Source organism: Ricinus communis, chromosome 5 (genome assembly GCF_019578655.1).
Source record: "Ricinus communis isolate WT05 ecotype wild-type chromosome 5, ASM1957865v1, whole genome shotgun sequence".
NCBI classification, from domain to species: domain Eukaryota; kingdom Viridiplantae; phylum Streptophyta; class Magnoliopsida; order Malpighiales; family Euphorbiaceae; genus Ricinus; species Ricinus communis.
In genome coordinates this window covers 14,637,080-14,648,083 of record NC_063260.1, presented here as the reverse complement: position 1 = coordinate 14,648,083, position 11,004 = coordinate 14,637,080, and the positions used below count along the sequence as shown (strand labels likewise).

Here is an 11,004-nt window from a genome sequence, read left to right as displayed (position 1 = left end):
TATCACTTGAAAAATTAAAATTGAGATTGTCAACCTTGAGAGTAAGTTAAAATCATATAATCCTATAATAATTACAGTCTCCTTAGTAAAATATTTATTAATCAGAATAATATATCATATTATATTAAAACACATGTCATGCTATAATTCAGAAAAATACAATTTAAATACTTATAGGACGAGTGCTTTAGCAGAACCCTAACCCCAATTTTGATAGCCTTTTGGCTCTCTTAATCCAATAGGTTTGACACCTAGAGAACGAAGCTCAACTAGGGTCCTAGATCCAGCCTGGACACTTGATACCCAAATAAGCCTGTGCCTAGAGCAACGCTTGACTATGGACCTTCCTCTGGCAGTCAAACTTTCGCAGCCTAGAGAGTTATACTCGACCAGGCAAAACCCAAAAAATAATATTTATTACCTGTCTCTGATTAATACCAGTGCGCACACGATCCTGATACAACCCATCAGGTGGCATGTTCTACTGTCGCCTCATCTAGATGTCACAATTAAACCACTAATAATAACTATAAATAACATAAGCATAAGCAAATATAATTAATTCAATAACATATTAAAAATTAAAATTTAATAGCCTCAAGTATAGCAAACTTGAAAATCAGATGTAATAACAATAATAATATTAAAATAACAGTAAATATGATAGCAAGGTAATAATATTAATAATGGTATCAATAATAACAAAAATAAAATTTATAATAATAATGCTAAGAGTAATAATTATTATTATTAATCAATTAACAATGTATTTAATTTAGACATGACACAGAAACAGTTGATTATATGACTTTAACTCACAGTTTTTCAATATAAGTATGAAGTCTACATATTTTGAGCCTAGGGTCTGATTCAACGTGTCTTTGGACCAAGGTTTCCCAATATGCAGGCTTAAGTACTCAAAAGAAAAGACATTTCAAATAGCAAGTATTAAGGTTCCTAAGGGAGGTTACTACTGTCATTACCGTAAGCTAAGTCTTAGGCATAGGATAAAAAGCTCCTATAAGTAAAAAAGTGCTCTTCCTTGGCTTTTTTTCTTTACTCAAGGGTCCATACAACAAAGGAAATCCACGCATTACTCATGAGTGATGGTTAGCCGATGTTGCAATTTTAGGGTTCGAGTGGAACCAAAAAACTAATAACCGATGCTTTCGAGGCTATAGTGACCAAAGCGTATTATGTATGAAAGTGTAGTTATGCAAGAACCATCCATTAAATGATAAAATTAAAGATAGACACACACTTAAATCAGCTTCTCTTATCCCTAGTGGAGTCACCACTGTGGGCAGCGGTTTCAGATGCGCACCCAGATGTCTCTAGCAACTACGGCACTGCAAGGTTTTTCAACCTTATTAGGAACACGCTAACTAGTTATAGAGACTATCATGGAGATGGGAGTCGCCATTCAGGTAATCGAGATACTTTTACTAACGAGTGACGTTTCTCGATTCCATAAGGAAGCTTACGCCATAAAGATGCATCTGAAAGCCAACTTCTTTATTTATATATATTTATCTTTAATTTTATTTTTTAATGGGCTATCCTTATAGATGCAGTATAATATATTTCTACACATCAAACACTACAGCATGTGAGGTCCCTCTAAGTCTAGTTTATTTTATTAAGCCCTAGCCCATGTTTAAAGTTATTACCTAATTTTTTTAGGCAATTATGTACAAGGCTCGTCTGCTCTAACCCAATAATAAATTATGCTTTAAATACCGAGCCTTTTAAACTTAATTGACTACTTCTTATAGAGAGACCTACTCCAGTGATCCTAGATCTAACATGGCCCAATTTCACCTAACTAAACATGGCAAAACCCATTATATCTATGTGGATTTCAATTAAAGTCCAATTACCATCTTAATTAAGCTAATAGACTATACAATTTTCATGCAGGTCCAATTTTTAAGGCCTAAGTCTATTTGTCCAATTTTAATTACACAATTATGTAGCATATATTTGGACATCCATCATAGATAAATAGCAAAAATAAAAGTGGTGAAAATAAATCTAACTATTACAACCCACCTACAACTAAAAGAACGTAAAAGTTAACCTAAAACTAAGTTACAACTGAAAAAACTACCAAAATACATCGAAAACTCAAAAATTTGCCTAATTATGTGCAAAGTCGATCTGCTTTGGAGGCTTGGAGGGGTTTTTCTATGGTCTTTCCTTGATTTTCAAGCACATAACTGATTTTTTACATGCACAGAAGGAAAAAATATTAGGTTAGAATATGTATAATTGAAAAAAAAAGGGAAATATAATTTAATTATCTAATCAAATTTAACATCTAATCAAATCAGGTTCAAAACCCTAAGTGTTCTTATTATCATATTCAAAATCTAATAAAAACCAGTTCAATAAAAAAATTCTAATCTAATCTAATCATATGAATTATGTAGAATAATCATTTAAATAACATTTCTAACATGTTTCATAAAAAATGAGAAATTGAAACAATTAGAAGAGAGATGTTGATGATGCTGATATAGGGAAACCCTTATGTTGTAACCGTTAGTTATCATTCTGTGAGTCTCAGGAGATGAGGAAGTTGTTGAATCAAAAAGAGGATGAGAATCGAGTTCTACATTTTTGGATTTTCAAAAAGTTTTTGTCAATCTTTTTATGGATTTCCTAATTTGAGAGTTCTTTCTTAATGCCTAGGGTTTTCTCTTTTCTATATGCATCGATGTTTCTTGCTAATAATTACTGAGAGTAGCTCAATGTGTGTTACCAACCCTAGACTTAGGCCATACTCTTCTATTTATAGGAGTAAGGTTATGAAATCCTAGATGATGTTGATAATTATTAACTTAATAAAATAAATAGTTTATAATTATTTCTCTTTATTAGATTAATATCAAATAAAAAAATTTATTTTTAATTTCAAACATTTATCATCAACAACCATTAAGATTAATATCAAATAAAAAAAATTTGTTTTTAATTTCAAACATTTATCATCAACAACCATTTAAAAGTCCCAATAATTATCAGAAATATCTTATAGAAGCTTATTTTTACCAATTTTAGCGTTTTAGGTCGAAAATGCTCGTAAAACAATGTGAAAATTCAAAAAAATATCTAATTAGTCCGTGTAGAGCCAATTGGCTCTACATAGAACCCATTCGGATCTATGCTAAGCTAATCAGCTCTGTGTAGAGCCGATTGGCTCAAAGGATCAAAAATTCTAAAAATTTTGACAGTTTGTCCATGAACTTGTGAAAACTATTGTTTTGCCCCTCAAATTTTATTTTTCTGTCAATTGGGTCCAAAGTGATTCTGGAGAAGTAATTTTAAGTCCAATTAATCTATCCTTCTTTCGGATTCAACCCTTTTCAATTTTCGAGACTCAAGAAAGAAAGTAACTTTCATTATCAGATTTTCTGTAATTCTCTCAATATCTAGATCCGAAAAATAGGAGCTGACAATAACTGACTTTTTTTAATCCACAAATTTTCTACAATAAAAAGAAAGAGAAACAAAAACAATCCATTTCTTAGAACATAAGCAATAAAGAAAGAAAGAAAGAGACAAAGATATTATATTTTCTATTAATCATATTGCCTGATTTTTGTTAGAGTTTCTCATCTTTACTTTTTACTGTCATTATTGTTACTCCTATAATTTTACATCTAATCTTCAAAAATTTAAAACATACTCGAATTACAAAGTAAATAAAGTAATAATTTAAAATTTATATATATATATAAGCTAGGAGTAGTGATGCATGACAACTTCTTGAGGTGATATAAATAGAAAGATGATGAGGAAGAATTAATAAAAAAAAAAAGATAAATTATTATTTTTTTTGAACGCTTCTAAATTGAGTATGTCATTATAAGTTAGTGCCAATATCAAAAGAAAAAAATTAATTGCGATTGAGTTCTCCATCTCAATATTTAAACACAATATAATTCTATTGTTTTAAATAAGCCTTTTCAAAATCTCTTTCTCCTTTTTTTTATTAAATAAATGATTTGAGCATATCGAACAAATAATTAAATGTACAAATAAAAAGTTAACAAATTAAGACTACTATTCTTTTTAATAATGGATCAAGCTGAAACAAAAAAACTATATTAATGTCATTGTCTAATTGACGATATAAAAGAGTATTTTATGAAAGTTATAAATTAAAATAAATTAGAAATTATTTTTTAAAAAATATAAAACAGTTTTAAAAGTATATAATAAATAATATATACTAAATATATAATGAGTTCATTTTAGGTATATGATATTTTGAGTCTTACCGAATTTTTCTATTCAGATTTTTAAATTATCTTTTATATTTTTTGATATATAGACACAATATATATTCTTCTTCACTGTAATTAATAGAATAATAAGAATCGAATTTGATACTAAGTTAAAAATGGTTATCTATCATTACAAATAAGAAAAAAATGTAAGCCTCCTATTTTATATAGAGTTAAAGAAGATAAAATGTTACTTCACCAGATACCTTTTGTATATAACTGTCATAGTAATTCAACTACAAAATATCTACTTTGCATCAAGTTCAACAAGGACAAATCTACAAGTTGCAATCATTAAAGAATTAAGAATAATTCTTGAAAATCTCTTGACAAATCAAAATATTTTACATTATGATGACTTAGCAAATGCAATAACGAAAATCATTGTTGAACAAATTAGAGAAGGAAAATATGAATGTTATAATAGATGATTGATACCAAGTTTATTTAGAGTATATAAAAGGTATCATCGAAATATATACGAGCATAAATTACTTATATTCAAATAAACTTTAGACTTAATAGTATATTGTATACTTTTGAGTATACATGAGTATATAATGAGTATCTATTGCCATTTTTAAATTTTTAGAATTTATATATGTGTTGTATAATACAGATTCTCTAATTATAAAAATTATTTAGTATACAAATTTTAATTCATGAAATCAAGTATGTGCAAAACGAAAAATTCATGAAAACAAGTTATAAAAATGAATTTAAAATCTATCATATGCATAAATTAACATGATTTACAAGATCATATCATATAAATAAATAAATAAAATAAGCTCTTGCCTAAATTTTTAATCAATAATTAGAATTTACTAAGCAATAGTTCTCAAGCAAATACAAGAGTAAGACTATAATTACTATAGAAAATTTATTTAACAGTATATAGTATACTTCGAGTATATTATGAGTAGATAATGAACATCTACTTCCATTATCATTGTAATAACTAAAACTAAAAGAACAATACTGAAGTAAAAGATAAAAAAAAAAAATAAGAGCATGACATGGAGTTTAGGTTTTAGTGCATACAAAGAATAGCTAAAATTCTCTCTTAGTCTCCTTTTTCCACTCTTCTATTCTATTTTTTCTCCAATTATATTCTTAGTTTCTCAACTCTCAAACCGCACATACACCTTTTTATTTTTTCGTCTATCTCTTTCTCTCTCTAGTGTACCTTGAAAACTTGTAACAACATTTAGATTTTTTAAAAGAGTTTTGAATCAACTACCTAAATTAATTCAAGCTTAATGTAAATATATAAAATATACTAGGATTATAAAATAAATTTAAAGTATACAGCAAATAGTATATACTAAATATATAACGATTTTATTTCAGGTATATAATACTTTAGTTCTTACTAAATTTTTTTAATTCGAATTTTAAATAAATTCTTAAATATTTTTATATATAGATATAGACACAATATTTATTTTCTTTACCACAATAGATATTGAGAAAAAAAAAACAAGGTATATGAACTTTGATGTAATAAGCATTCTCATATCAAAAGTAACAACATTTTAGACTTCATATAATATATTTTGAGTATGCAAAGGTATAATCGAAGTATATTATAAGTATACTTTGAGTTTATAATATATACATAACAATATATTTATTATAAAAAGTGTATAAAAGTAAAAAAATTCAAAAAGCATATATAATTAAAAAGTGTAATAAAATAGCAAAAGATTAAGTTGTATATAATGATTATATAATATATTAAAAAAAGAAGTCTCAAATAGAATATAAAATAAATTTAAAATATATAGTAAAAAATATATAATGAGTAAATAACTAGTATATTTTAGACATATCACACTCCAATTGTTAATAATTTTTCTCATTTAGATTGTAAAATCATATTTTTTTTATGTACAGACATGGATATAATATTCTTCTTTGAAGAAGAATCAATAATATTTTTATTCTTACAATCAAAATCTCAATCAGTTTTAATAGAAAAATTTAAACTCTGCATCATCTTTTTCAATGTCTAGCTTATCCATTTTCTCACAGACTTAACATCATTTTCTATACCCATTAACTCCAAAATCTTTACTAGTAGAAGAAAAGTCTAAAATCTCTAAGAATCTATGAATTAAATTGAAGAATGAGTTTATGAGAGAAGAAGACAATCGAATATGAAATAAATTACTCATAAAAGAACAAAAAAAAGGAAGTTACAAAATTCAAACCTGGAAAAAAAAAAAACTCTTACATGAATAAATAAACCAGTGATTTTGAAGTAACAATAGGAAGTTTCAAATAAAATCTATAATATATACATAAAATAGGCTAATTTTTTCAATAAAATTCTACTTGGTAACATTCTATAAAGTCGCGTCATATAGAATCTTAATAAAAGAATATATGTGGCTTTGATATGATTATTTAATAATTTATTATGATAATAAATAATAATCAAATAAAATGATAATATTAAATATATTATAATATTTATACTAATAAAATAAAATGATATAATAAAATAATAAGTGATTATATAATGCCACCAATTTACTATATATATCTATTATGTTTCTCTCTCGCTCTATTGTACATTAAAAACTTGAAAATAGAAACAATAATAAAATTCAAAAAAAATATTGTTATAAGACAATAATAAATTTTGAAGCAACTATTGTAAATAGTAAATAAAACTTGAAGCCAGTTGTGTTCTTAAAGGCATGATCATGTTAAGAAAGAAACATTACTATGTATTTACATAATACTTAAATCAACAGAAATGAAAGTTTAAACGATACGTTTTTTTATAAAAATCAGCTAAACTATTCTAATGAAAGCAAATAGAATAAGGAGAATGAGATAATATTAACTATACTAATTAAAAAGTTACAAAATTTAAAACTGAAAAGTGACCATTTGCATGAAGAAAATACCTTTCAATTTTTAAATAATAATGGGAATGAAAAGAACAATTAAAAAAAAAACTATAAGAGAAGAAAAACAATAAAATAGAGCAAAACACAGTGAAATGCCAAAAAAAGACAGACCAAAGTAGTATAAAAAAGAAATAAAAAATAGTAAAAAAATAAATAAAAATTTAAAACACTTGGCATAAAAGTAAACAAAATAAGAAAATGGATAGGCCCTATAACTTCCTCTATTTTCTTTGTTTGATTAACTATTAAACCTAGTCCCATTATAAGCCAAGTAAAGCCTTTTTGTTATCTTTGAATGCATAACTCACATTAATGGAAATAAATTGAGTGTTCTAGCTTATGAAATTGTGCAACTTAGAGTCTCTAAAGATCTTAAAAAGGTATATACATATCTGAATTGCAACAAATCTGTGTGCATAATCTTTAGATTATTATTCATAACCTTTTGATTTCTAATTTTGTAATATGGATAGTTAAAGTTAATAGGTGTGAGCTAAACAGGGTAATTACTTGTAACATTTTTTTAGATATATTGTATGTGATATTTTTTGATTTTTAATTTTTCTTTAACGCATATTAAATCGAGTTTTAATTTTTTTTTTTTATATTTTTTTGACTCGAGGACGAGCAAACGTTCAAGTATCGTGAAATTTAATAGAGTTGTATTTATAATTAATTTAGTAGAATCTTTAGCTATAAATTAATGTTAATTTAGATATTTTTTTATTAGTTTTTATATTTTTCATGCTTTAGGTGAACTATAACTTAAGGGAAGTAATTGTATATTAAAGTGGTGAAAGATGTGATTCAAAGAGTAAGAAATCAAACATGGAATTCTGGTTTCAAGGCTAACTCGGGACTAAACCAGCCATGAGGAGTTGAAAGGTATAACTAATTCAACCGCCGTTTAAGAGTAGAGATTGTGATTTAGAGAAACCCTAACCAGTAATCGGTCATTAATTCATGAATAAGTAACCATCGATTCAACCATTGGAGAGAACACAAAGGGACAATATCTTTGACTTATTCTCATTAATTAGATTTCAACTTAAGTGTCATTGGAATTAGAATTTTGCCACTTTTAAAAGACATGAGTTTAGAGAAAAAGAAAAAGAAAAAAGAAAAAAAAAAGAAAAAAGAGAAGACTAGCTAGATTCAAAATTGGAGTAGCAAGATTAAAAAGAATTATTTTAAACTCAATTTGAAATGTTTTAATTATAAATGTAGTTAGTATAAGTATGTAATATATTTTGGTATTAAATACAATAAATTTTTATAAGATGCTAATTGGTTTTTTTATTATTATTATTGCAACTTCACTCCTGCATAATTTTTTCACAACAAACAAAACGCTCCAAATTTTGAAAAGAATTTCAATTTTAGGGTACCATATCTTTTAACTTATTATCTACCTTTGCTTTTTACCCATTCATGTATCCCTTCTTCCAATTCCATGATTTCAAGTCTTCATTTTATGTCTTATTTTTTCCTACTAATAAGAATTAAACAGGACTAGCAAATATGTCTGAGAAAGTGAAACATGCTATCTTATTATTTGCCCATCTCTCTCTCTCTCTCTCTCTCTGTTTCAAAAATGAAATCAATCTTTTTGACCCTACCTTGGCTTCAAAATTCTCACTCAAATGTCATGACTCCAGAATTCATAATCACTACCCCACCCATCATATCAATCACATCCCTCTTCTCTTCTCTTCTCTCTTTCTTTGCTCCCACATCAAATGATACTACTCTGCTAAAACCATCCAAACAACTCCTGCAACTTGCTTGCCACAAAACCACATCCGTGCCCACTTTTCCTGTTCATCTCCATTATGTTGTTCTGCATTTTCTTTTCTTTTTCACCTTCTTCACTTTCACTACTCACTCTGCTTCTTCTCTTTCTCCCCTATTTTTCCATCCTTCATGCAACCAATGACATTCTTCCTTCCGAAGCTGACACCCTTTTCGAGATTATGGATTCTATGTCTTCTGATCAATCTTGGAGAACTTCTTACCCTAACCCTTGTAGTCCTTTGTCTCTTTGGCCTGGAATTGAATGCAAATTAGGTCCAGATAACCATCTTCATGTCTCTAGGCTTGATTTTGGTACTCCTCCAAACCCAACATGCAAGTCTATAGCTACATTTCCAAACAAAATCTTTTCTCTTCCTTACCTTCAGTCTGTCTTTTTTTTGAACTGTTTCACTCATACAAAAACCCTTCTCTCTGTTTCATCAGATGGACTGATTATGTTTAATTCTTCCCTTCAACAACTCAGTCTTAGATCAAACCCTGCTCTTTTTGGTCCAATCCCACATCAGTTTTCCTTGCTAAAGTCTCTACAAATCCTTACATTGTCACAAAATCATCTTTCTGGACCTATTCCTGTTGGAATTTTTAGTTTGAGCTCTTTAGTGCACCTTGATTTAAGCTACAATATGCTTACAGGGGCTATACCAACGCAATTGGGTAATCTTTATAATTTAGTGGGCCTTGATCTAAGCTATAATTCCCTCACTGGTCTAATTCCAGACACAGTTGGCCAACTGGGAAGGCTTCAAAAACTCGATTTGAGTTCAAATTCACTTATTGGTAGGATTCCTGACAGTATACAGAAGCTCAGTTCATTAGCTTTCATGGCTTTGAGTAACAACAGATTCAGGGGATATTTTCCAACAGGATTGCAGAACTTACAAAGTTTGCAGTACTTCATCATGGATGATAACCCAATGAATATTCCTCTGCCAGTAGACTTAAGTAAGCTAGTGAAACTACAAGAGCTCAGGCTTGCCAATTCAGGGTATTCAGGCACTATACCAGCCAGCTTTTCACTGTTGACGAATCTTAGCACTCTTTCTCTTCAAAACAACAGGTTGATAGGTGAAATCCCTCCAGATTTTGGCAGTTTATCTCACATTTATCACTTGAATCTTAGCAGAAACTTATTGGGCGGAGTTGTGCCTTTTAATGCAAGTTTCTTGAAGAGGCTTGGACGGAATTTGGATCTAAGTGGTAATCCAGGCCTATGCTTGAATCCAACTGAAGCATATAATGTCAAGATTGGAAGTGGGGTTAGTGTCTGTAGCAGCAGCAAGAATGGTTCTTTGAACAAGAAATCTCAAGCTTCTAATGGGTGTTCCATACCGTTCTTTTTCTTTGGTGGCCTGCTTGTTCATGGATTGAACCAAATAATATTTCTAGCATGATATTGTAATCTGTGTTCCTTAATTACCTTTGCTGGTTCCATTTAGCTTACTCTCAGTTAGTTCTGTATCATGGATAAACTAGTAATTATATCTGATAGAATTTAGATAAAGGCTTTGCGGTTTTGTTTGCACTTGGTTTAATTCAGGTTCTGATAACTTTAGCAGAAAATTAAGGTTCTTCTGCTATTACTGGATTCCAAAGATTTAGCAGAAGCCTCTAAATTTCTGATGATGAACGTACTCAAAATTTCAGTTTGACTCTATTCTATTCCCAAAGGTTTTCTTTTCCTTTAAATCTTCTTACATTTATGCCTTCTTTAGTTTAGTATGCGGAAATTACAGCATAATCTGCAACAAGCGCATGGTGCTGTTGGACCTGCTCTTAAATGTAGCAGATAGTCCCAAGTAATTACTTAATACTTTAAAAAGGGTCCGGAGGTATATATATATATATATATTACTCTAGCACTAATATTGTTGTTCTTTTTGTGATGTTATGACATTAATAAATATTAATCCTTAACAACTAACAAATTTATTAATAGAATATCTCTAAAAAAAATATTATAAATTCACTCTTGA

At 28.3% G+C, this 11,004-nt stretch overlaps 1 protein-coding gene across 1 annotated transcript; it reads left to right on the top strand.

The window, feature by feature from the left end:
* Positions 1 to 8,798: 8,798 nt before the first annotated feature.
* Positions 8,799 to 10,553, top strand: LOC8277828 (receptor like protein 29). Its single transcript, XM_002520357.2, has one exon. It carries the CDS (start codon positions 9,049 to 9,051, stop codon positions 10,420 to 10,422), a length of 1,374 nt encoding a protein of 457 aa, XP_002520403.1. The 5' UTR covers positions 8,799 to 9,048; the 3' UTR covers positions 10,423 to 10,553.
* Positions 10,554 to 11,004: the final 451 nt, after the last annotated feature.